This window comes from Monodelphis domestica, chromosome 1 (genome assembly GCF_027887165.1).
Source record: "Monodelphis domestica isolate mMonDom1 chromosome 1, mMonDom1.pri, whole genome shotgun sequence".
Lineage (NCBI taxonomy): Eukaryota > Metazoa > Chordata > Mammalia > Didelphimorphia > Didelphidae > Monodelphis > Monodelphis domestica.
The window spans coordinates 92056358-92083087 of NC_077227.1; the positions used below are offsets into that span (position 1 = coordinate 92056358).

The following is a 26730-nucleotide window of genomic DNA, read 5'->3' on the forward strand; positions in this document are numbered from 1 at the left end:
AGATTGGATACAGTCATGTTTGGAAAAGTAAGGAAGCCAGGATTAATAGATAGGGGAAAAAAAACCATGTTTAGGAAGTAAGGTATAAAAAAACTGAAAGGATAGGAAGGGGGCAAGTTATAAAGGGTTTTATCAGTATACAAGATTTTTGTATTTGACCCTTGAGATAATAGGAAGCTACTGAAGTTTAGTGTGTAAGGGTGGACCTGATTAGACCTGTGCTTTAGGCAGATCAATTTTATAGATGAGTGGAGAATGGACTGGAGTATGGAGCAATTTATGACAGGAAGATCAATCATTTGACTATTACAATACTGCAGGCATAAGGAGATAAGGTCCTGAACCAGGCTATAGTGTTAAGGAGAGAAAGGGACATATACAAGATATTATAAAAGCAGAAACTACACATCTTGAAGACAGATTTGATATTGAGCCGGGGGGCGGGGGTGTGTGTGAGGGGGGTTACAGAGAAGGTAAAAGCAAAAGAGTCAAGATAAATAGGTTGAGAGCCTAGATGATTGGGAAGACAATGGTACTACTACATAGCATTCTCAAGTAGAAATTAAATTTATTTAAAGAAAATAAACTGTATCAAAAATTTAATATCACAAAATATTATTATTCTCTATATGTAAATTCAATCATCTATTTAGTTGTACAAATGAATTACATCACTTACCAAAGCAGTTACTGTGGGAAAGTTTTTTGACATTTCTCTCAAAAGTGTGCAGGTTCTGATATCCCATAATTCCAGAGGTTTATCTTTGAATACAATTGCCAAATACTGTCTATAATAAATTAAATTATTAATTTATCACCACATACTGTTCTACCAAATTCTAACCATTACTAAAAAGAAATATATAAGGGAAAATACAAGAAAATTTGGTCAATATTCCAAAAAGAAAAAAAACCTATGATAACTAGTATTATTATAGCTCATTAATAGTAAAACTAATCTTGTAACTCAAGGATGACTTTCAAAATTACTTAGAACTTGATATAAAGAACAGATGATTAAGGGTTTATTAAGCACTTGCTATGTGCCAGGTAAAGGGGATTCAAATTTAAAAAGCCAAGGGCAGTTCTCACTCTCAAGAAGCTTATATTGGGGAAATAACACTTTGTAATCACAGGGATGGTGAATGGGGCAACAAAGTAGTAGTCACACATCTCATCCAATGGCAGAACTGATTTATGATTCATGGTCCCAGAACTAGAAGGGACCAATAAGCCTTTATGTGAATATGTGAAATTTGATTACAAATTTCTATCACCCTTTCTGGAGCATTCAAAATCTGTGGAAATTTAAAAGCATAGAATTTATAGCAAATAATGAGGTATAGCAGAGAGGGAATATAACAGAAGTGGTCAAAAAAGAGAGAAAATTAATTTTTTTAAAAATTTAACTAAGATATATTATACCTGACAAATTTTCCTGATGATTTATGAAATTTGAGAATTATTTTATACTTAGTATGCCAGTCAACAAGGATTTACGAACAGTATATTACTATATGGTAGGCACTGCACTAAGCACTGCAGAAAGAAAAGCAATAGCCTCTAGCCTCAAGATTACCTACAATACTAGGAAGAAATAGCCTAAAACTTCACTTTTACTGAGAGATTCCTATTCTAGTGCTGTACTTCATAGTTCAGTATTTTAAAAGAAAAATTATTTTGTTTGATGTGAGTACTCAATCCACTCAAGCTGGGGGAGACTGCTCCAAGGATTTAGCAGATTGTTTCATGAGTATTCAAACCCCAGAATTCATCACCAGTTTATAAGTCTCTCTGACTTTGTTACAGTAGGACTGGCATGATATTCTGCTGCTGGGGCTCTGGTAGAAAATATCCCAGCTTGACAGGATCTGACAGAGCTTGAACTCTACTAGCATTCCAAAGACAACTCCATCCCAGAATAAGGCTCTAGAACAGGTCTTACATGCTATATTTTCAAGAACATAAACACAATTCCAGTATATATTATAGGTACTAAACACAATTTTTATCTAGTTTTAATTTAAATAAGTCCAATGGGGGCAGTTAGGTGGTTCAGTGGATTGAGAGCCAGGCCCAGAGACAGAAGATCCTGGGTTCAAATCTGACCTTAGACACTCCTAACTATGTGATCCTGGGCAAGTCACTTAATCCCCATTGCCTAATCCTTACCACTCTTCTACCTTGATTCTAAGACAGAAGGTAAGGATTTAAAAAATAAAAATTAGTCCAGTGCATGAGTCCTCTTTAAAGATAGTATTTTGGTGTAATATCTAACTATATTCATCTCTAAAGTCAGTTTTTAAAACTATCTATTAGTTGTTAATGTTTAAAATATTTAGTTTAAAATTCTATATACAATTAAACAAATATATGGAGGATTTCTAGATTTCATTAGCAAAGGCTTATGACTAGTGTGGGAATTCCTTCTAACAGAGATAATAATCCTGTCTACAACAACTTCAGAAGTTGAGTCTTAGAATTTGACTCAAAAATACAGGTTAACTGACTTATTCTGGTTCACACAAAGAGAAGCATCAAGAAGCAAAATTTTAATTCAAGTCTTCCTGACTCCACGGCCATCAATAGCTAAGGAAGTAGTTTAAATAAATGACTTGCTGTCTAGGTTAAGCAGAAAAAGAAATCAAGCATTTACTTTCAAATTTCAGAAATATTTTCCTGGCTATTAATAATTTCTAAGAGGATGAGAAACATTTAAGTTAATATAGATATTAGTTGAACAACATTCCCTTTAATGGTTTTATGGTTTGTTCTATGTGAGTACTCAATCCACTAAAGCTAGAGGAGACTGCTCCAAGGACTTAGCAGATTGTTTCAGGAGTAGTCAAGACCTCAGAATTCATCGCCACCTGATAAGTTTCTCTGAATTTGCTAAACTAGGATTGGCAGGATATTCTGCTGCTGGGACTCTGACAGAAAATATCCCAGTTTGACAGAAACTGATAGAGCTTGTGCTCTTCCAGCATTCCAAGGATAACTGCATAGCAAAATGAGGCTCAGAAAAGGAACAATTAATTTTTTTTTAAAAGCCCCTTTATCCTGTTAGTAGAAATTTTCAATTTAAAATTATAGCAAATTATTGCTGTGATCAAGGTATTTTCTGAGATATAATTATAAAACATTTTTAATCCCTAAAGTATCCTAGAAAACTAATGAACAGATTTCTTTAGGCTCCCATGATATTCATAAAACCATCAATACCCAAATCTGATAGCACAATAGCTTACTCTGACTGAAATACTTACTTCAAATGAGACACTTTAATCATTTCAATGGCTGGCTCATCATTGCCCCTCTCACCACGAAATGCAATGCTTCTGCCTGTGACAGATTTTATGGAAAAAATTCTAGAAAATATGACTCACAAGAAGTAAAACCAACATAAAAGACTAGCCATATCCTTCCTTATCGATGCTTATCTTTGCTCATCCAATTTTTGTTGGTAAAATTTCCACTTCCAAAAAAAAATTTTTAATAACTTAATAACTTAAAGGACTTAAAATATCCATATTAAAATATCTAAAAAGAAATAAAAGGAAAGTTGAGAACATAGATCACAAAATGTCAAAAAATGAATCTTAAAAATGTACTGACATGTAATCCAGAAAAAAATGAAATATTTAAATTTTAAAAATTAAAAGAAATAAATTTTCATGGGTTATGGTCTTCTTTCCTTTTGTGACTTTCAAACAATTTAATTTCTAAGCTTTGTTCATAAAAATTCCAAAGTGCTTATGGAATTTCATCATCATATAAAATACTTTTGCACATCAAATATGTAAAGTTCTTATACTTTTAAACTTTGCCTAGAAACACTCTTAAAATTTCATGCATTTATTTGTCTCATGGTATTTTGTTTCAGGTCCAATTTACTGATATCAAACATTTTAACATGATCTCACCTATAATTCTTTACCTACATTAACTATACTAGGAATATTAAATTTTCATGCAATTATCTTTCCTCCCTATTAAAACTGCAGAATAGTTATTGTATTTCATTATTGCAGTATCAGAAGATAAAAAAAAATCTGAGACTTGAAAGGACCTCATGTCCCTTTCATGAATAGAATTCATTCTGAATTTGTTTAAATTCAACAAGCATTCATTAAATGCCTAGTACAAGGCATTATTCAAGGTGATGGTACTATTTTTAAAAAAATGAAAAAAAAAATCTTACTCTTTTGTAGACTGCATGGGGATTGAAGGTAAGAAGTAAGCTTAAAGTTACAAACCTGTTGGAAGATCAACCAATTGAAGCTCATTTCTTACTAATCCCAAATTGTTAGGTGTTGAGGTAGCAAATGAAAGAAAACCAGTCAAACTTGTCCATTCGATACCCCTACAGAAAGAAATTTCAAACAGATAGTTCTGATATTTTAAGTTAGAAAAACAATTTTGAAATAACATTTTTACCCAAGAGTCAAACAGTTTTACACATACACACACATATACTATATATAAATAAATGGTAATGAAACCTTTATACTTAGAAACCTTATTTACAAATTTTCCCACACAAGATGAGCTTGTTTCTCATCAAAATTACCTCTCTATATGAAATAACAAAATATCTGTTATTAAGTTCACAGCAGGCAAGACACAGTAAAGTAGCATGAAATTTACTAGGATATTTCAGTAGGGGGCTACAGTCAGTGAAACCCAAAGGGCTCTCAATTGCTTCAAAACACTTTCTTGAAATATTCACAATAGTCTAGTAGAATTTGAAATATTTGGAAATCTAACTGAAATGAAGAATTTGTTGGATATTAAGGAGCTCAAAGTTAAGAAACTTGAAATGTGTTTTAAGATTTTCATCAGGTTGAAGTTCTCAAGAGAAAAATCAAAGGGTCATACATCTAGAGTTGGAAGAGACCTCAGAGGTACTATAAAACAGAACAATAACAACAAAATCTCATGTTGACAGACTTAGTTGAACATTTAAATATTTCATTAAGAAACAGATCAAAGCAATGTAAAGGAACAGAGACAGTCCAACCTATAAGGTTTTCAAAAAAAAGTTGAGAGCCCAGTTTTTAAGCAGGTAATCAACCCAATGATTTTGCACTCACGAACTGGAGGCTTCAGTGCGGATAGGGACAAGAGTAGTTATGCATAATTATGTATGATGGCATTTCAGCCCACCAATGTTACTCTATAAATTATATTTGTTCCTCTAAAATAGGCCCATGAACTTAAGCTGATCTAAGTTTTTCCAGTTCTGGTAGGAGTATCTATTTATAAATTTACTTTTGTTTCTCACTTTTCTATTGTCTATCCTAGTTAATTTTTAAAGCATTTTCATTTAATGAGTATTTCTGGAGATGAACAAGAACATGAACTACTAGGGGATTTATTTTATCTATAAAATGCAAAAATGTCACATTGTCTATCTACAAAAGCAATGAAGTGTTTGGTATTCATGAGTATCATTAGGTATGATCACCAAAGTCCACTGGTAACAAGAGACTGTGTGTACTGACAGTGACACCATTGCCTTTAAAAAAATTTTAATTTTACAAACCATGAAAATGGTGTCTGAAGTACACAGAAATAAAGGGTCTATGTTCTTTGCTCTCCCTCTATAAAACAGAGGCCACTTTTTTCAGAATGTTATGGGTTAAAAAAAGGAAAGTAGGAATCTGAGGTAAGAAGCAATAAGTAACCATTTTTTGTATCACAGATAAGAATCATAGGAAAGAGATTTCTTCACCCAGTTATCACTTACATTGGTGTGGTTATAACAACATTTATTACCAACAGATTTTGTTAGAAATAGATTTTATGAAAGTACTAGATTTTCTATGGATTTTGTTTATTCATGGTATCCTATTTCTAAATATCAGGGATAATCACGATTTGGCTACATTTAGCTAAATAGCAATTTCTGACTATAATTTTATTGATAGAACTAATGAATGGTTACATTGGGGAAATATTTGATATTTTACCCTCTCATGAATAAGTACCATATCTAAGCAATGGCTGTTTTTAAATTAATTCTATGGCCTAACCACTCATTTACAAAGGAGTCTAGAAAACTAGGTGGAGAAATTCGTAATCCATCACATTTATACTGGTTTCAGTTTTTAGATATCACTATTCACAGGAATATAAGTAGAGTTAGTCACTAAAGTTGATTTGGATCTTTCATAAAATAAGTGAGCCTTTAAAAGTCAGAGAAAAAAATCAGGATTTTTTAATGTGTATGTTGCCCCTCCCATCCCCATTGTAGCTCTTTCCCTAGATCAGCTATTAGAATTTAGATTGGAATTTCTAATTTTAGAATGAATCATATGGCACACCAACACCCAAAGTGAGTAACTCTTCTTGTTTATAAGTGAGTAGCACACAGAGTTAAGTTAACAAGAATTAAAATGAATGGTTCCAGTTCTTATTCATTCATGACAATATACATCAGACAAGAAGGTATCTACAGAAGCAAATTTGGGGATATTGTCTATTTTTCCATTATATGAAATACATAAATTATATGCAAAAGCCAATCACACAGAATGACTAGAGATGAATAGCATATTTTTAAGTTTTTTCTATGTTTGCCCCCTATGACTTGAACACATTTTTTATTTTATTACTAAAGCTTACACTGTATATAATGAGAACATAAACCTGGGTTCTTTATACAGCAAGGACATGGTAAAACTAGTGCTTTTCATGAGATGCAGGCATGGATGGGATTCCAAGAGTATTTCTGGAATTTTCCTAAAGAAAACAAACTTAAGCTGGGATCCAAAACGGGTTGAGATAAAAAAGGGATTATTTTCTAAAAACAGAAAAATGAACTTTTGTTAGAAACAAAAGGGCATTACACTTATGGCAAGATCCAATTGCTATTTTCTTGAATGTCCGAAAAGACACTAAGAATACAAAATTATTTCTGGACAATTTGGGATATTATCTGATGCTTCAACTAGACAATTGACCAGATTCTATCAGCCTACATAATGGGCAAGACAGTGTTTGTAGCAAATAATGATGGGGGTTTTTTGGCCTGAGATTTCACTGGCACAGAGAACTCACAGTGAGGAAACTAGTCACCTATGGAAATCAGCTACTCTTTTGCCAATTGGAGAGTGGGAAAGGGACTTGACTATAGCCACAAAACTAGCATGTGTCAGCTGAGGCATAAGCCCTGATTTTTCTGACTCTCAGATCTTTCTCCAAACTACCCACGTTATATCTCTGTCAATTTACAGCCAATTTATGCATAGTAATAGTTAATAATGACTGCACAATATAACTGCCATAATAGCAGTTAAATTTTGAAAACTAGACAGATCTCTGATAATGACCAAGATCCAAAAATAACCTCTTGTAATCAATTAATCCTCAAGCATTTAGGTAGTGCCTGGCATGCTACAGGCCCTGTAACATGATCTATGAAAGTATGCTTATTACAAATGACACTCAAATACTGAGCTATATTGTTTTCAACTAAGCCCACTGCACAAACAATAACAGTCCAAAATAAAATTGGTTGTATAAGACTTCCAAAAGAAAACCTGAAATTATAACTGATAATAGATCAAACAAAACTAACTACTAACTATAATCAGCCACAGTTGAGAAAAACCTATGCTAATATGTATTTATGCAACTACAGTAACTTTGAAAATGGAATGAAATATTTATACAGCATAATATGAAACAATAAGGTTTTTAAAACTTGAGCTTTTAAACTCATATAAAAATACAGAATAGTTTGGCTTTGGGTAAATTAGATTTAATAGTGAGCTTTAGAAATAATGTACAATTTTATAATAGGTTTTAATTTCTTATAAAGTAACCTGCATTAAAGAAACAAAGACAGCATCTTCCTGAGCAGCACCATGTAATATATAATTTTAATGATCTTGAAAATGGCAAGTAAGGGGAAAGGTTTTTCAAATTAATAGATTTGCCATGATAAAACAAATCTATTTATTTACTACAAAAGCCTCTCTGTGGGGAATTTCTATGAGGACCATTGGAGTTAAAAAAGATGCCATTTTAAGCTACTTCAAACTGTAATGTTTAATTATAATCACATAATAATAATATAATAATGTATATAACATAATATAATAAATAATAATTCTATAATTTGAATTATAATATAAAGTACATACATGTAATACTTAGATTAATAACTATGTACAGTCTAGATTCAAGAATTAGGTAGTGCCTTGAAAACAGAAGACATCTCTGCTACTTAGATGCTGAGAAGGGATAGGTCAGGGAGATAATTAATATTCAAATCACCTAGAGCTTGATGATATACTTGAATATATGAGAAGTTAACATTTTTTAATGATTTTGATTCTTTAAAGCGGTTAAATAAAAGGCTCTGGTCCTAAAGGGATAACATTCAACCATCTTAATAAAGTCAGATCTCTAAGGGAGCAGCTAGGACGCTCAGTGAATTGAGAGTCAGGCCCAGAGACAGGAGTACCTGAGTTCAATTCTGGTTTTCTGACATTTCCTAGCTATGTGACCTTGGGCAAATCATTTTAACACCCATTGCCTAGCCCTTACTACTCTTCTGTCTTGGAAACATTACACAGTATTGATTCTAAGATGGAAGGTAAGGGTTTAAAAAAATAAAGAAATAAATTAACTCAGCTCTCCAGAATAATGTCTATAATTACATTATTAGACATTTCTATTTATAAAATCTAAGGTTTTTCAACTTGGAAAGGTCATAGAGATCATTTAAATGGGGCCCACAGAAAGTAGTTAATTTTCAAAGGTCACCATGTGATTAAGTTGCAGAGCAAGGACTTGAACTCCATTATGCTCTCCTGTTACAACAGTACTATTTAATATAATATCACATGCATAGAACTAATAGGAAAAGCCCTTCATTACAGTTCATTTATGAGTCTACAAAAAATCTTTTCTTTGTACTTTAGAAGTAGTATGAAGAAGTAAACTGAGCCCCATCTGCCCCCCCAAAAATATTTCCAAAGTGATCTGAAAAACTCACTAAGCTAAAACTTAATCAGGAAATCCAGGAAAGAACTCAAAAGTGAGTCATTTTTCCAGTTCAGGTCACTAGATCAAGATAGAAAGGTTTACAGACACGGTGGATAGCGTATAACCTAGGGCATTTTTCTTAAGGGTTAAAATTTTATTTTTGTGCTTCAGCAACAATATCAGGTACCAGATCTTGATATGGCTTTGCAAATAGTAATGCTTCATTTTTTTAATAACGCTGATCAAGGAAAAAATATCTAAAAAAAAGTGAGAGCTCTGTACCTATGGTGTGCTACCCACCACCATCTCTTGGAGCACATTAGGTGTGTCAAGGGGAGATATAGACATGAAGTTATGGATTAGAAGGAGAGGGGATGAATTCTGGCCAGCTACAAAACTTCTTTCTTAATGGTGTTTCCCAGGCCAGCAAAGTATCTTTAGTCCAGAAGAATAGGGCTGATTTGTCCACTGGTCTCCAGCACCAAGACATCTAACAAATGTAAAATGCCAAAAAGCCCTTTGCAAAGAGCAGGACCAACATTGAAAAGGGGTCCTTCCAATCACCTCTCTTATTGGCTTTTATGGCTCTGAAGAATTCACTTGGGCAAATGCTACCAAAGACACCAAAATGGAAGCAAAGCCAAGGCCCTGAATTTTGGTAAGTATTTAGTCACCAAGGTCTAACAGAGTCCTTTTCTTCTTCCACAAGTTCAAGTAATTTAATGTCTGAGTCAGAAACTTCTTGTCCATCTAGTCTTGAGGTAGATTCAAGTTTATGGTCACTCATCTCTTATGAAAGGCTCACTTCTTTTTGGAGATACTTTGGGAATAGAAAATTGTCAGAAAACCCCAGATCTTCAACTAGGCCAAAGTTAAGATTCAAATTTTTCCCATGAACCCAGGAGTCCTATATAGCATTTCCTGCATGTTAGTGTTTACCTTTCTACTACTACCTCTCTACAGTGGTCATGAATTGCCCCACAGATGGAGGCACCAACTTGTGGAACTTCCTCAGAGACAATCCTTCTGACATTCCCTTACAAAAATTGACTCCAGATCCTAGAGGAGCTGCTGCTTGGTGGGTCTGAGATCCCAGAACTTGCAACATTCAAATGGAACTGGACTTAAGAGGCTGCTGGAAATGAAAAGGGGGCCTCCACGGGCTCCCTCCCCAAGGAGACAGCTTTACACCATCCTAGTGTGCTTGCAGCCCCCCACTCCCTACCCTTGGGAAATGGGGACCCTCTTGAAGGATTAGCCCCAGAGCATGCAACTCCCACCCTTAGCTAATGGGGGTGGGGAAGAGTCCCTAGGAGAGAGAATGAGGAGTGAGTGTGGCAGTTGAGACTGGCTTGGGAGAGGAAAGGGTAGGAGCAGTGGGAGATTCAACTATAGGTCGAAAAGAATAAATTCCTCAGGTAGTCAATGAATAACCTGAAAGCTATGATCAACAAAAGTCTAGATAATTAAAGAAATCTTTAAAACTGCCCAAAAAATCTCCTGAAAGGCCAAAATAAAAACATACAGGAACATTATAACCAAAATCCTGAACTTCCACCTTAAACAAACAAACAAAAAAAAAATATTGCAGAGGACAGCTATAAAGTATTCAAGTCCTGAGGAGTAAAGGAAAGGATCATACAAATTTTAGCAGCCACTGCTACAAAAAAAGAAAGCTTGGAATGTAATATTCTAGAAACCAAGAATAACTTGCCCAGCAAAAGTGAGTATAATTGGGGACAGCTGGGTAGCACAGTGGATTGAGAGTCAAGCCTAGGTTCAAATCTGAACTTAGACACTTCCCAGCCGTGTGACCCTGGGCAAGTCACTTGACCCCCATTGCCTAGCCCTTACCCCTCTTCTGCCTTGGAGCCAATACACAGTATTGACTCCAAGAAGGAAGGTAAGGGTTTAAAAAAAAAAGTGAGTATAACCCTTCAGGGTAAAAACATATGATTAATGTAACAGAGAGACTTCCAAGCATTCCTGAGGAAAAGTCAAAAGCTGCATAGAAACCTTGATACTATCCATCTCCTTAGAAAGAGATGAGGGACTAAGAGTTCCGAGTGGAAAATATTTTTGGATGGTATGATCAATGTGGGCATTTAAGTGGTGTAGTGGATAGAATACTGAGCCTAGAGTCAGGAAGACTTTTTTTCTTGAGTTCAAATATGGCCTCAGATACTTACTAGTGTGACAGAGGCTGGCACTAAAGAAAAAGTGCCAGGATGAAGAGTGTGTGAAATTGATCACCTCAATGGGGGAGGGGCTCCATGAGAGTGGAATCTGGAGTAGGAAAAGACTGAAACTGGTAGAGGAGTTGGTCGAACTAGGGCTTAAGAAGCCAAAGACAGAAGGTGGGAAAAAGATTTTTTCCTGAGGGTTACCCACTTTTTCATGCACATGACTGTGACTGGTAATCCTTTCCCTCAACATTTCCCAACTGAAGGGACTTTCTGAAGAGAAACCTGAGCAGACTTTACCTCAGCTTCTGTTGTCCAGGGGTGAGTCAACCTGACTTTCTCTCAGGGGGGCTCAGGCTGCCAAGGCTTGAGTTCACCCCAAACTTGAGGAGGGATGAAAAAGGGTTTTAGATAGACAGGGACCCCCTTTTCCCACATTCCTTTCCCATTCTTCCCTGCCCATTATTCCTTTCATACTACCTGATTGAGTTGACATTAAAAGTTATCTGTTCCCCAAGAAGAGTGTGAGTGGACAGATCAAGGGGAGACCCTTTGGTCTTGAGTAGTGGAGGGGGGACAAGAGGGAAAGGAGCAAATCTGGGAGAGCAGCCTTAGCGAAGGAGGGAAGGCAGAAGGGGAAAAATCTTCAAATGCCCTCTTCTCTCTCTGAGCCAATCCTAAACATCAGCTATCTCCCCTGTACCCCACTTTTGGGAAGGGGAGAGGGTCTCCACTCTTTCCCCCTCTCTATGCTGAAAGTCTTAACCCATCTGTTACAACTTTACCTCCCCTTTATAATACACTAGCTGCGAATCTTAAAACTACTCAGACTCTACCTTAGAAGATTTGATCAAGCTATTCCCCATTCTCTACAATGGAGGTACTTGGTCAGGAATGTATTGAGAACTTTAAAATTACTCCACCCTACTCAGACAGTGCCTTAGGGGAAGATAAAGTTGAAAACTCCTGATTGAACAATGAAAAGTCCCTAACTCATACTTATAGTGAAGCTAAAACCTTAAGCTAAGTCTATTTTTAGATCTAATACAAAAAGGTGCTCAGTACCTATAAAGGTTAAATTAGTACCTAAAAGGTCAAGCAACTTACAAAAGGCAAGCTTAAAAAAAGAGGTGTGAAGTACTCAGAGGATTTAATCTAACCAGAGAAGGTGAGAACCAAAGAAGATGAGAACTAAGAATGGGAAGTCCTGGGAAAAAGCATCTACTGTGATTGGTAGATGTGAAAATTGAGAGGAGGTGACATAAGAGAAAATTTCTTTAAAAGGAGAAGTCAGTTCAGGTAATAGAGTTTGGATTGGAATTCAGTTCCAGATTCAGTTGGACGCTGAACTCAGTACAGGAGATTCAGTGGAGAACTGGAGCTTGCTTGGAGATGATCTTGTGGTGAGTGATAAAGACTGACTCACTCTCCCTTAGGCTCTTTTCTACTGCTTGGCTATTCTCTCTCTCTCTCTCCTTCCCTTAATTCCTTCATTTATATTAATTAAAATCTCCATAAATCCCAGCTGACTTGGGTATTTTCATATTTGGGAATTTCCCATGGCAACCACTTATTTTTGATTTTAAGTCAAAAACACTAAAAATTATCATTACAGTTTTGACCAAAGCCTTTACGGTTTTTAACATTAACAAATTTGGCAACCATATTTTGACGGTTTACCTAGCTGTGTTACCCTGAGCAAGTCACTTAACCTGTTTGCTTCAGGTTCCTCATCTGTAAAATGAGCTACAGAAGGAAATAGCAAACCACTCCAGTATCTTTGCCAAGAAAATTACAAACAGGGGCACAAAGAGTTGGACATGAATCAGAAATTATAGGAAAAAAACATCATCAATGTGGAAATTTAATTTGCTTGACTTTGCAGATTTGTAAGGACAACTTTATTTTTCTTTTTAAACTAGGAGAATAAAAGGGAACAACAGCAGAATGTGATTTTTTTTTAAATGGAAACTTTACTCTTTTCCCCCTGAAAATTCTCCTGACTCAACTCAGAACAAAACAAATGAGTTCTCAGTGGATTGAGAACCAGGCCTAGAGACGGGAGGTCCTAGGTTCAAATCTGGCCTCAAACACTTCCCAGCTGTGTGACCAATATACAGTATTGATTCCAAGGTGGAAGGTAAGGGTTTTAAAAAATAATAAATAATAGATAAATAAATAATTCAGACACTTTTTTTTTTGTAATATGTAGCTCTAAGATCATATGCTTAAGCAGCATCTAGCAGAGTAAGCATACTATGGGTCATAGTAGTCCAGCTGCTCCAAGTATTCTTGTACTATGTAGACATAATTCTACAGAAAGGTAAGTTGATACAGCTACTGGCCAGGGGACAGTCATATGACCACTTCATATGTCTTACAGAGAAAGGAGGTTAACTGAACTATGACAGGGTAGACAGAGACCAGATGCTGGAAATTAGACCTGTAGACTCAGGTTAGATGGTTATTTCAATAAATTTATTGCAAAATGCAAAATTCACTTAAAAATGTTCTCATCAACTACCCTAGGGCAGAGGAAGGAGGACAATTGTTCTGTCTGCGCACTGTTGAAGAGGACAAGAGAAGTTCCAAAGCAAGTCTACTCTACTCATATATACTAAATCAAGTTTTTTCTTCAAATATGAGCCTTGGAGCTTTATGGTCTATTCTCTATAACTTCCAATTCCAGACCTCTCAGCACCCACAAGAGACTCATTCATGACTTCCTCAATCATACTTCTATCTATAGATTCATAGTCACAAGGCAGGCAAGCATCTTATTTGAAGCAGAAGAGTATCCTAAGGTGGAGACAAGAGGCAGCATGGACCAGGCAAGTCTTACCACAACCAACATTTTGGCTACCATCTCTCCTAGGAATCTGTCTTATGGAGACAGCTCAAGCTCCTAAACCCAATAGGGTTTATTACCCAAATGCTTGGGAATAGTCAAATGCCAAACACCGAAGCCTGCTTCCAGTTCAGCCCCTCACAGCAATCAGTAAGGGGAGAAATCATTTCAGAAGTAGTTCACTTTCCTAATCACTACCAATAACCACTAACCAACTACTATCAACAAGAAAATGGGCAACAAGAGCCCTGGGAGTGACAGCCCACCTTGGATCACTGGTTTTATTTCTAGCCCATTCCTACAACCATTACCTGAGGAGGCACCTCCTGCCAAGGGGCCAGCTATCCCCAGGAAATGAAAACCAAATGTCACTGACAGAAAAGGCAAGCAAAGGCACCTAAAGTAGCAAGGCACTCTGGGAGAGGGAGGAGGTGGCCAGTGCTGGGCATATCAAACTATCATGACTGATCCTTGGACCTTAAAGGCCCAGGGCCTTGAATTCAAGAACCTTTGGAAAAGTAATGCTTCCAAACCAGTGACAAATGGTCAAACATTAGAAACTGATAGGATTTTATCAGTGAAAATGGCATTAAAAGAGAAGCATTATCACTTGATTTGATAGTGCCCTAAGGACCACTGGTCTTTTCATTTAATTGGCAGATCCCACTTCCCATAGGTGCTATATTTGCCCTTTACAAAAACAGAATCTCCTTGAGTGCAGGGCCTGCTTTTTCTGTGTGGTATACCTATGTTTAGTGCAATGCTTTATACTTGGTTTAATGAGTGCTATACAAATAAGTGTGTGTAGTAATAAATACTTCATAAATGTTTCATTCGCTTATCCACTCATTCACTTATTTCATATGAACCTTTTCTGGTAGCATGTAAACAAACACCACCAGTAAAAGTTGATTGACTTAAATATAACCAGAATTATCATTCTTTTATAGTAAGCATTGTTTATATGGTTTCAAAAGCTTTTTTTTAGGGCAGCACATTTTATCAACACAAGAATTAAAGATAAACTAAATACATGTTAACAAGGAAGCATGATGTTTTCCACTAAGAAAAAAACATGTATCTTAAAAAAACAAACAAGATTTAGGAATAAAACTGAAAAAGAATTCTCAATAGTATAATATTCCATAAAGAAACAAATAACTAGAGCAAACTCATGATTAATAAGAACTTTATAGTTAAAATACTAATATTTTAAATTCAACATTTACAACAAACTATTATATGATATGGTGGTAGTATAGTAGTAGATATGGAGTCAGAAAATCAGGGTTCAAAGTCAAATTTTATCTCTGTCTTTTGGACATTTAGTAAATAATTGACCAATCTTAGTGTCAATTACCTTCACATTAAAATGAGAGGGCTGTACTAGCCTTTCCAGCTCTAAATTTATAATCCCACAATCAAAACTTATTTGCTAAGGATGAGCATTCAATATGATAAAGAAATGCAAAAGCAATCTTTTTACCCAGTATTAGTTTTTTTCAAAGTTTCAATCTTTTGGTGTAATTGTAACTGAAAAAATTGAATTGCTCCCATAAAGATATACTCACTTGACTTCACAAGAGTGAATACTTAATTCCTTGTGCAATAGCCCACTGGTAAGGTGGTACACCAGTACAGAACCATTACTTGTGCCTAGAAAAATGATGAAACAAAAAAATTTAACATATCCTTAAGTTCAGTTTCAAGTAAGAATAAAGGATTTTCTATTACCTAGACTTAGCTTCATAATTTTTTCTACCATACCACTATTCCAAATTGTACCCCAAGAAAAGTGTTCTTTGTTCTTCCTCTAACAACAAAGATCTAACTTAACTTAGATACTTGCAAATCAAGCTAAATATAAGGGCTGGATCTTAAGGAAGTTTTTAAATAGTAATTCAGTGTATATTAAGATGTTATACTCTAATTCAAAAGCTTAAGCTTTTAGAAAACTCAGTACTATTTGGAGAAAGTGATTATCACAGAGGTAGATCTGAGTAGGCTATAGCATAAAACCAATAAAAAAAAAAAACTTCAAAATAAAAGAGCAAAACACATCATTAGAAAAACATAAAAAAGAAAGAGAAGATATGTTAAGGGAAAGAAATGACAGGTAGAATGCCAAGGTATTCTGCTGTTACCCTTACAATGTCAGGAAAAAAGGAGGAAGGACTCTATGTTGGGTGGATGCCAGACAGCTAGTTTTATAGCCAGACACAGATGAGAATCACACAAGATGGGGTTTGTGTTACAATCTGTGTAGGTGAAGGGAATATGTAGATCAAATAGAACAAAGATCCATACTAGGATATAGTATTCTAACCTTAGATATTAATGTTCATTAATTTCTCCCTATATAAAATCTCAGATGGGGGCAGAGTCAATATGGTGGCTTAGTAGCAGCAAAAAATTGATTCCTCTGTGAAAATCCTTCCACACTGATCAAAAACAAAGTCTCTTAAAGGGGACATGTATAAATGGAGATTTTGAGCCTTTGGACTTCATCCCCCAGAAGTCCCTTAGTATTTCCCAAAATTCCCTTTTCCTGTGTCCCCTCATTTTGCGGGATTGTATTTAAGTGGCTGTAACTCCTCCCTCTTCCTCTTTTTTTGACCTGCAACCAGGCTGAATTCAGGCAGTTCTTTTGCTCTAGTTATTATTAATTAAACTTTTAAAATACTTAGTAATTGAATATTAATTTTAAAATTCATATTTTGGCTTACCATGAAGTGATTACGAATTCTCAAAATTTTTGAGCAGATAGCCTTACAGTAAAGATAGTAAGTTTGCCCAGTCACCGCCCACCAAGAGGGTCTGGTGGCCCTGTCTGCCTGTGATCTTGCCCTGCCCGGCTGACCATCGACTGCTGCCACTACTGTTGCTCCTAGTTGAGCCTGAGATGCATGGCCTGGTCTCCAGTCCTTGACAAACCGTGGCCAGACCCAACCAGACCCGCCTGCCATTCCATGAGACCTTCCAATCGTTTAATCCCTCCCCCTCCCACGTGGAAGCCTATGCTAGCCATTTTTCCATTCAGTGTCTCTCAGGAAAAATGCTATGGCAAAGCATGCTTGTAACTCTGAAACAAGTTTGAATTGGTAGAGCTAAAAAGTGCAGTTTGGATCTGCTTAACTTTTTTCCTGGGACTTTTTATCTTCATTGGAGATTTCCCACTTTATGTCCTTCTCCTCAAGAATATGCCACAAGCTAGGCTACTTATGCTATAAACCAACCTGAAATATTTTGACAAAGTTCTAAAAGTCCTAAATGCTCTAAACATGCAGAGTGGAGATTCTGCCCTGTGCTTGTATGAGGAAATTCAGACCTCTGACAAACAAAATCTAAATGAACAATAAATATGGGGGGAAGGGGATGAGAGAAGAACCTTACTGAAATTTGGAGGAGTATTTTAAACCTTTTCAGACTCCACTGTTTTATTTGCTAACCATCTTCAGTCTGTGCCCCTCCTATAATAGAGAACAAGTCTATTGAATTGGTGGAAAGGATTTTGACTGCACTGCCTGCACCTTGTTATTATATATATTATTGTATTAACTGATTGCTTTAAGGTTTAAGTTTATCTATATTAATCTAATCAATATCTTTGTTATACTGAATCATTTTAAGCTACTGTGTTTTGCCTATATTGATCTTTATTTTGTACCTTTGCTGAAGACCAAAAATATCACAGTAAGCCCATGAACATCTTGCAGAAACCATTTTCACTAGATCCATCGAAGATAACATATTGCCTTTGTGTATTGTCACATAGATGATGATGGATGGACTTCATCAAAAGCTATAGATACAACCTTTAGAGAATTTAATAAGTTAAGAATTTAATTGTAATTTTAAGGGGTCTTCAGAAATAATCTGACAGAACTAGTGGTTTCTGACTGGATGATATTTTATATTTATAATTGTATTATAAAGAATGTTGTATTAAAGGTAGAGAAACAAAGAAATGTTCCTACCAAGGTGTTTGTATATAGCAGGAAGCCAAAAAGAAGCTCCTGCAAAACTCTTCATTTTAATTTACTTCCACCAAAACAATCTAGATTTCTTGATGATATCCTAGAGCCAAATAAGTTTTACTTTGTTTAAAAATATGTTTACCAAACTTGAAAGATTTGCTATATCTGTAAAAAATTGTGATGAATATCCATCAGTTCTTTGGGTTTTTTTATGTCATACAGCAACTTATGTGAAATATGATAGTGGGCTTGTTTGCTATTGTAATTAACTGGGCTATTGTGAATTTGGGGGACTTTGGTACTTCTTTAAATGTGTATTATCTACTGTGTTACTGTTTTATTCTGAAAATCATTTGTAGTCACACATGGCTGACACAGTGTGTCACTGATTTTACACTATATATTTTTAAAACTTTTATTATTGTTTTTCCTTGCACGTGCAATATAGTATCTAAGTTTTATTTTTTCTCTCCTTTTTGTATTTGAAGCACATGTCAACAGTATTGAGAAGACTTTTTTTTTAATTTTGTAGTAATACAAGTTTAAAATACATTTGTTCTAATATTAATTAATGAATACCCAAAAAGCTTCAGACTACAAAAATAATGCCATTGATTATTTAAAAGAATCATGAGACTTTGCTTCATGATTCTGTCTGATTCCAGAAGGGAATATAAAAAAGAGCCAGTGTACAGTACTAAAGAAGCACAGAGCACCTGCATAGTGTCTATGGAGCACAAGGTCAAAGAGACCAGATCCCAAGGGGATTGATGTAATTTTCAGCCAACACAAGAGGACTTGAACTTGTTTGGGGTTCGAGGTTGCAGCTGTTTAACATGTATTAAATGCAGGACTTCTTTGACTCACAATCTATCAAGCACCTCCTTTTTGCTGCCACCTAGCCTCCCATTTGCTGCTGAAATCTAGTCCCTTTTCTGTCTTTCATGATGTGGCAAACTTTTGATAGTCCTAGCTACTGATTGGGTAGTGCATAATTCATAATTGCTTAAATCATTTTAATTGGGTCCTGATTCAAGGACCTGTTATAGATTTGTTTTTCCTTTACTTAGATTTTTTTAGACATAAGACTTTTACATTTTGTATCTCATCCACAAGTTATTTTATTTGGATTTTTTCATGCTTTTTATTTTCTTTTACAAATTGATTCATATACCTCATAACTCAGCCAAGCATCCCTGAGTGATCCCTGTGTTTGTTATTATTTACCTCAGGGGGCCCAAGTTATTATTGTCAACTTTGATTTAAATTTGAGCATTTTAGGATGAAAAACTTGCTACCTCCCAGAATCCAGAATGTGCCATGAAGATAGATTCCTACAGAGATCACATGCTGCACCAGAATATCCAGAGTGAACTTTGGGATGTAAATTGAAATACAGGGAGTTGAAATGCCTTTGTTTTGAATGTATACTCTTATGACAAATTGGCTTTTTGTCAACCTAGTAATCACTGTTTTTCTTTTTTTCCTTTCATCCACAAATTATTGCAATTTTTAGGTTAAGTTTCTATAATCCTTTTGGAGAAACTGGTTTCCCAATAGGATCACAAGTATAAATGTATAAATGGAGATTTTGAACCTTTGGACTTTGTCCCCCAGAAGTCCCTTAGTATTTCCCAAAATTCCCTTTTACTGCATCCCTGCATTTAATGATTGTATTAAGTAACTCCTTGCTTCCTCTTTTTTTTGACCTGTGACCAGGCTGAATTCAGGCAGTTCTTTTGCTCTAGTTATTATTAATAAAACTTTTAAAATATAATACTTGGTTATTGAACATTAATTTTAAAACTCACAGACAAAAAACCAAATCCAACAAGAAAACAGAGCTGAAAGACTCTCCTGCTCAATTCAACTTAACAGGAACACAGAGAAGGTTGAATTCTCAGGGTGTAAGGAAAAGAAAGAAAAGTCCCAGGGCCCTTCCCCCCCACCTACTGGGCTGAAACTCTGGGGATCTGTGGGATCTCAGAGCTAGGACAAAGATTAACCAGGTACTAGGGCATAAAAACATTGTAAACAAATGTAGGAAGGCAGAATAAATGCAATTTTTTCAGATCATAATGCAATAAAATCATAATTAATCAGGGCTTATGAAAAGGCAAATTTAAAATTAATTGGAAACTAAATAATCTAATTCTTCAAAACTGGTGGGTCAAAGAACAAACCAAAGGAACAATTACTGATTACATTGAAGAGAATGACAGTGAGGATAAAATGTATCAAAATCTATGGGATATAGCCAAAGTAGTACTTGGGGGAAAATTTATATCTCTGATGGCTATATCAACAAATCAGAGAAGAAAGAGATCAATGAATTGGGCATGCAATGTAAAAAACTAGAAAGAGAACAAATTAAAAATTCCCAGATAAAAACTAAATTGGAAATCCTAAAAAAAATCTTCCAAAAGAGAAATTTATAAAATTAAAAGAACTATTGAACTAATAAATAAGACTAGGAGTTGGTACTTAGAAAAAAATTAAAATAAAGTATTGGTTAATCTAATCAAAAAAGGAAGAAAAAAATCTAATTAATAGTATCAAGGATGAAAAGGGCAACCTCACCTCTAATGAAGAGGTAAGACCTACTTTGCCCATTTGTATGGCAATAAATATGACAGTCTAGGTGAAATGGGTGAATATTTACAAAAAAATAAACTGCATAGAATAACAGAAGAGGAAACAGAATACTTAAACAATCCCATCTCAGAAAAAGAAATTGAACAAGCCATCAAGGAACTCCCTAAGGAAAAATCTCCAGGGCCAGATGGATTCACAAGTGAATTACATCAAACATTTTTTTTTAAACTCTTACAGTTTATACTTTGTATTGGCTCCAAGGCAGAAGAATGGTAAAGGCTAGGCAATGGGGGTCAAGTGACTTGCCCAGGGTCACACAGCTGGGAAGAATCTGAAGTCAGATTTGAATCTAGGACCTCCCATCTCTAGGCCTGACTCTCAATCCACTGAGCCACCCAGTTGATCCCTACATCAAACATTTAAAGAGCAATCACCCAATACTATACAAACTATTTGACAAAATGAGCAAAGACTTTTACCAAATTCCTTTTATGACACAAATATGGTATTGATTCCAAAGTCAGGCAGACCAAGAACAAAGAAAAAAAAATTAAAAGCCAATCTCCTTAATGAACAAAGATGCAAAAATCTTAAATAAAATACTAGCAAAAACACTCCAGCAAGTCATCGTGAGGACTATTCACTATGATCAGGTGGGATTTATACCAGAAATGCAAAGATGGTTTAATATTGGGAAAACCATCCATATAATTGACCATATCAATAATCAAACCAACAGAAATCACATGATTATAAGAATAGATGGGCCTTTACTCAAAATAATAAACATTACATATTTAAAACTATCAATAAGTATCATCAGCAATGGGGATAAGTTAGAAGCCTTCCCAATAAGATCAGGAGTGAAGCGCGGAGGCCCATTATCACCACTATTATTTAATACTGTACTAGAAATGCTAGCTGTTGCAATTAAAGAAAAAGAAATTAAAGTAGGAAATGAGGAAATCAAACTATCAGTTTTTGCAGATGACATGATGGTATACTTAGAGAATCTTAGAAATCAACTAAAAAGCTAGTAGAAAAATAACTTTTATCAAAACTGGAGGATACAAAATAAACCCACATAAATCATCAGCATTTTTAAATATTTCCAACACAACTCAGCAGCAAGAGTTATAAAGAACTCAATTTAAAATCACCCTAGACAAGGGAAATTTGGAACTATGCCCAAAGGGTGCTAAAAGACTGCGTGCCCTTTGATCCAGCCATAGCACTGCTGGGTTTGTACTCCAAAGAGATAATAAGGAAAAAGACTTGTACAAGAATATTCATAGCTGAGCTCTTTGTGGTGGCCAAAAATTAGAAAATGAGGGGATGCCCTTCAATTGGGGAATGGCTGAACAAATTGTGGTATATGTTGGTGATGGAATACTATTGTGCTCAAAGGAATAATAAACTGGAGGAATTCCATGGGAACTGGAACAACCTCCAGGGATTGATGCAGAGTGAGAGGAGCAGAACCAGGAGAACACTGTACACAGAGAATGATACACTGTGGTACAATCAAATGTAATGGACTTCTCCGTTAATGGCAATGCAGTGATCCTGAACAACTTGGAGGGATCTACAAGAAAAAGCATTATCCACATTCAGAGGAAAAACTGTAAGAGTTGAAACACAAGAAAAACAACTGCTTGAATACATGGGTCGAGGAGATATGGATGGGGATGTAGATTCTAAATGAACATCCTAATGCAAACACCAACAACATGGAAATAGGTTCTGATCAAGGACACATGTAATACCCAATGAAACTGCACTTCGGCTGAGGGAAAGATGGGAGATGGGGAGGGAGGGAAATAATGTGATTCTTGTAACCAAGGAATAATGTTCTAAATTGACTAAATAAATTAATAAAAACAAACAAATAAATAAATCACCCTAGACAATATAAAATATTTAGGAATCTATTTACCAAGACAAACACAGGAATTATATGAACACCACTACAAAACATTTTCCACACAATTAAATCTAGATCTAAATAACTGGAAAAACATTTAATTGGTTGTGGGTAGGACGAGCTAATATTCTAAAAACGACAATCCTACCCAAATTAATTTACTTATTCAGTACCATACATATCAAACTACCAAGAAACTTTTTTATAGAATTAGAAAAAATTATAAAAAAGGTTATTCCTCTATCACAGAAAGAACAAAAGAGCAAGAATATCATGGGAAATAATGAAAGAAATGTGAAGGATGGAGGCCTAGCAGTACCAAATCTTAAACTGTACTATAAATTGGTGATCATCAAAACAATATGATACTGGCTAAGAGATAGACAGGTAGGATCAATGGAATAGACCTGGGGTAAATGACCTCAGCAAGGAAGTGGATGATAAACCCAAAGATCATAGCTTTAAATCTTTATAACAAAAACCTCTGACAAAGGTCTAATTTCTCAAATTTATAAGGAGCAAAGTCAATTGTTCAAAAAAATCAAGCCATTCCCCAATTGATAAATAGGCAAAAGACATGAATAGTGTGAATTTTAAATTTTCTCCACTCTGATTAAATCTTTAAAATCCAAACAAACAGGAATGACTACACCCCTACTTAAGGATTAAGTGTTGAGGAGGATGGCCTATGACAGACATGTGCGAGCAAGTAACAAATAAGAAACAACTGACAGACCCCTTGGGCTGTCCTAAGTCAAGCTTAAGCTACCATTGGTACATGTGAGACACAGGAAATGATATGAAAAAAAGTCTATATATTCTTGTCACTTTCTCTTGCTGGCTCTTTGGCGGCAAAGGTGTTGAGCTCTGGGTCTCTCTCTGGGTCTTTTGTGGAGACATGCTCTGGCTCTTTGTGCTGGGCAGCATTTAGGTGTCTTCTCTGAGCTCTCTTGGAGTTTAGGCTGATTCCTTTTTTTTTCCTTCCTTTACCTTCCATAAATACTATCCTCTTAGGAAGCTGAGCTAGTTTTTTATCTTCTGAGGAGGCCTCTTGCCTGAGTTTCTCTGAACTCCCCTTGGTTTAGGCTAAGCCCAAGAAATCTTATACCCCTTTCCCTTTCTCTTCTTCTTAATTCCTTCCCTCTATATTAATTAAACCACCATAAAATTCCCAAACTGACTTGAGTATTTTTATTGGGATTGAATTAAATCCCTGGCAACCATTAGTATAATATATTAGTCAAAAAACCCTAAATTTACCCCTTACAATAGGCAGTTTTCAGATAAGAAATCAAAACTATCAATAAGCACATGAAAAAGTGTTCTAAGACTTTCATAATTAGAGAAATGCAAATCAAAACATCTCTGAGGTACTACCTCACACCTAGCAGATAGGCCCATATGACAGTAAAGGAAAATAATAAATGTTGCAGTGGCTGTGACAAAATTGGAACACAATGCATTGGTGGTGGAATTGTAAACTGATCCAACCATTCTGGAAGACAATTTTGCTTTTTATGCTCAAGTTCTGAGCTGAACTCAGACAAAGCAAACACAAAATATAGTTAAGTAAAAGAGATTATCAGGGAAACTACATTTTGCTAAAAAGTGCCAGAGCCAATGAATATCCAAGTTTTTTACAGATAGTTTCTATGATAAAGGCTTCATTTATCCTATATATAGCGATGCATTCCTCAACTAATAAATGGTCAAAAGATATGAAAAGGCAGTTTTCAGAAAAAGAAATCAAAACTATTTATAGTCATTAGAAAAAAATGCTCTAAATCAATATTGATTAGAGAAATGCAAATTAAAACAACTCTGAGGTACCACCTCACATCTATCAGAAATGACAAATGTTTGAAAGGGATGAGGAAAAATAGGCATACTAATAAACTGTTGGTGGATTTGTAAACTGGTCCAAGAATTTGGAATTAGGCCAAAAGGACTATAAAATCTTACATAATACCACTACTAGTTCTGTATTCCAAAGAGATCAAGGAAAATGGAAAATGATCTAAATGTACAAAAATATACAAAAGTAGCTCTTTTTGTGGTGGCAAAGAAGTGGAAATTGAAGGGGTGCTTGTCAACTGGTAATGGATGAAAAAATTATTGCATAGGATTTTGATGGAGTGCTACTGTGCTATTAAAAAATGAGAAAGTGAGTGGTTTCAGAAAAAACTTGGCAATTCCTACACAAACTGATACAAAGTGAAGTGAGAAGAACACTGCATAATAGCAACGCATAATGATTATCAACTGTGAAACACTTGGCTACTCTGATTAATACAATGATCCAAGATAATTCCAAATGACATGTAATGAAAAAATGCTATCCACTTTCAAAGAGAGAACTGATGAACTTTGAATCCAAAATTAAGGATATAATTTTCAAGCTTCCTTGTTTTTGTTGTGATATGTCCAACATAGAAATGTTTTGTATGGTTTCATATGTATAATTAATTGATATAATTTTACTTGCCTTATCTGGTGGTAGGAGAAAAGTGGGAAATAATTAGGAATTCAGAATTTAAGAAGCAAAAAAATGGATTTTTTAGACATGAAAAGCCCAACATATTCCCCCTATGTTACATAATTATGAAGTATTCTGAAAAAGAATTAGTCAGGTACTCACCCACAGCAAGCAGTGGCTGATATTGCTTTATATTTTTTGTGGTAAGTGGTGGACACATACGGATAGCAAACTGTGGCAAAGGAAGTCCTGAAAGAAGTCCTGTGAGCAAAAACTTCAAATGTACTTCCTGTAAGGTGGGGCCTCTTAGGTGCTCTTCTCCAGCAATTGTGCTTTGCCCTGATTAATAATCAAAATAGCAGCCTATCAATTATATAGAATTCTTACCTAAAGAAAACCCCTAAACTTTAACTTGCCAATAAAATACATGTTCCAGGACCAAAAAAAGTATTTTTAAGAGGTAGAGTTTAGACACTTCAAAAGCTATGTAGGGTCTTAAGAGATTCTAGAGAGAGGACCCTTTCACTCCTTGCTTACATGACTCTGATCTCTCTTGTATAGCCTCAAAGGATACATAACTACAAGACATTTAACTAACTAAAATCCATCAATAGCCCCTATAACCACTCCAGAAGCATGGATTTTAATTCTAGCTAATATGACTTATTGTGAGACCCGGGGCAAGATACTTTTAATATCTCTGAGCCTGTTTCCTACTGTATAAAATGAATGGATCAATTGAATAATTTTTAATATCTATACAGGGTTTTATGGTCTTTTAAGGCTCATTCCATTCATGGTTTCAATGAAGGGTCTGTCTTATGGTGATGAGTCCTGGGAACAGACAGTAAAGGGCTTGAGATAGCTCCAGCTGACCACTGTTAGTACACATCTAGAGGCTTTTGTTCAGAAGGGGTTGCATTTGAGAAAAGACACTGCTAAGTTAGTTAAGAAGCACCAGCAGTGTAAAGGATCTTAACATCATGCAAGGATCAAATGAAAGAACTGGGGATGTTTAGCTTAGAGAGCAATGAAGAAAGGTATCAGTGCAAGAGATAAGAAATCAGTATAAAATAATAGGAGGAAGCATTAGAAATAGCTGGAAAAGATACTGATCTCTGTGAAGCTAATTGCTACATACATTTCTTAAAAATTTTATTTTTATTTTTTTTAAACCCTTACCTTCCATCTTGGAGTCAATACTATGTACTGTGAACCTTAAAAATTCTCAGACCCTACTTCATAAGATTTGGTTAAGACCATTCCCCATTTTAAACAATGAAGGTACTAATGTGAGAACACTACTCCACCCATACTTAAGCATACTTTAGGGGAAGATAAAGTTGTAAACTCTTTACTGAACAATGAAAAAGTACTTAACTTATACTTATAGTGAAGCAAAAGCCTTAAGCTAAGTTTATTTTTAGGAAGGTGCTAAGTACCTAAAAGGTCTGGCAACTTGCAAACTTGCAAGGGGCAAAGAGGTGTGAACTTACTCAGAGGTTTTAGTCTACTCAGGTGTGAATTACTCAAAAGTTTAGTCTACTCAGGTGTGAATTAAGAATGGTCTGTCCTTTGGAAAATGTCTACTGTGATTTATAGATGTGAGAACTTAGGGGAGGTGACATAGGAGAAAATTCTCTTTAAAAGGAACTCTCTCTGAGATGACAGGGTGGCTGGCTGAAAATTCAGTTTGCCAAAGCTGAATTGGAGCTCGGACTAGTTGGAGT

At 35.3% G+C, this 26730-nt stretch overlaps 1 protein-coding gene and 1 long non-coding RNA gene across 3 annotated transcripts in view; one reads left to right on the plus strand and one right to left on the minus strand.

Annotated features, from left to right (window-relative positions):
• The window catches only part of LOC130455124 (uncharacterized), a 33018-nt gene extending 18157 nt beyond the window's left edge, over positions 1-14861 (plus strand). The window contains exon 2 of the long non-coding RNA XR_008913039.1: positions 13710-14861. This is a non-coding gene — a long non-coding RNA (uncharacterized LOC130455124). The remainder of the gene's footprint in view (positions 1-13709) is intronic.
• The window catches only part of WDR11 (WD repeat domain 11), a 102479-nt gene that overhangs the window by 57475 nt on the left and 18274 nt on the right, over positions 1-26730 (minus strand). For both annotated transcript variants that reach the window (XM_056803328.1, XM_056803330.1), the window contains exons 10-14: positions 25163-25339; positions 15600-15684; positions 4257-4363; positions 3267-3342; positions 680-788 (exon numbers count right to left, since the gene is read on the minus strand). In XM_056803328.1, coding sequence (XP_056659306.1) covers positions 680-788; positions 3267-3342; positions 4257-4363; positions 15600-15684; positions 25163-25339 — 554 coding nt within the window. The remainder of the gene's footprint in view (positions 1-679; positions 789-3266; positions 3343-4256; positions 4364-15599; positions 15685-25162; positions 25340-26730) is intronic.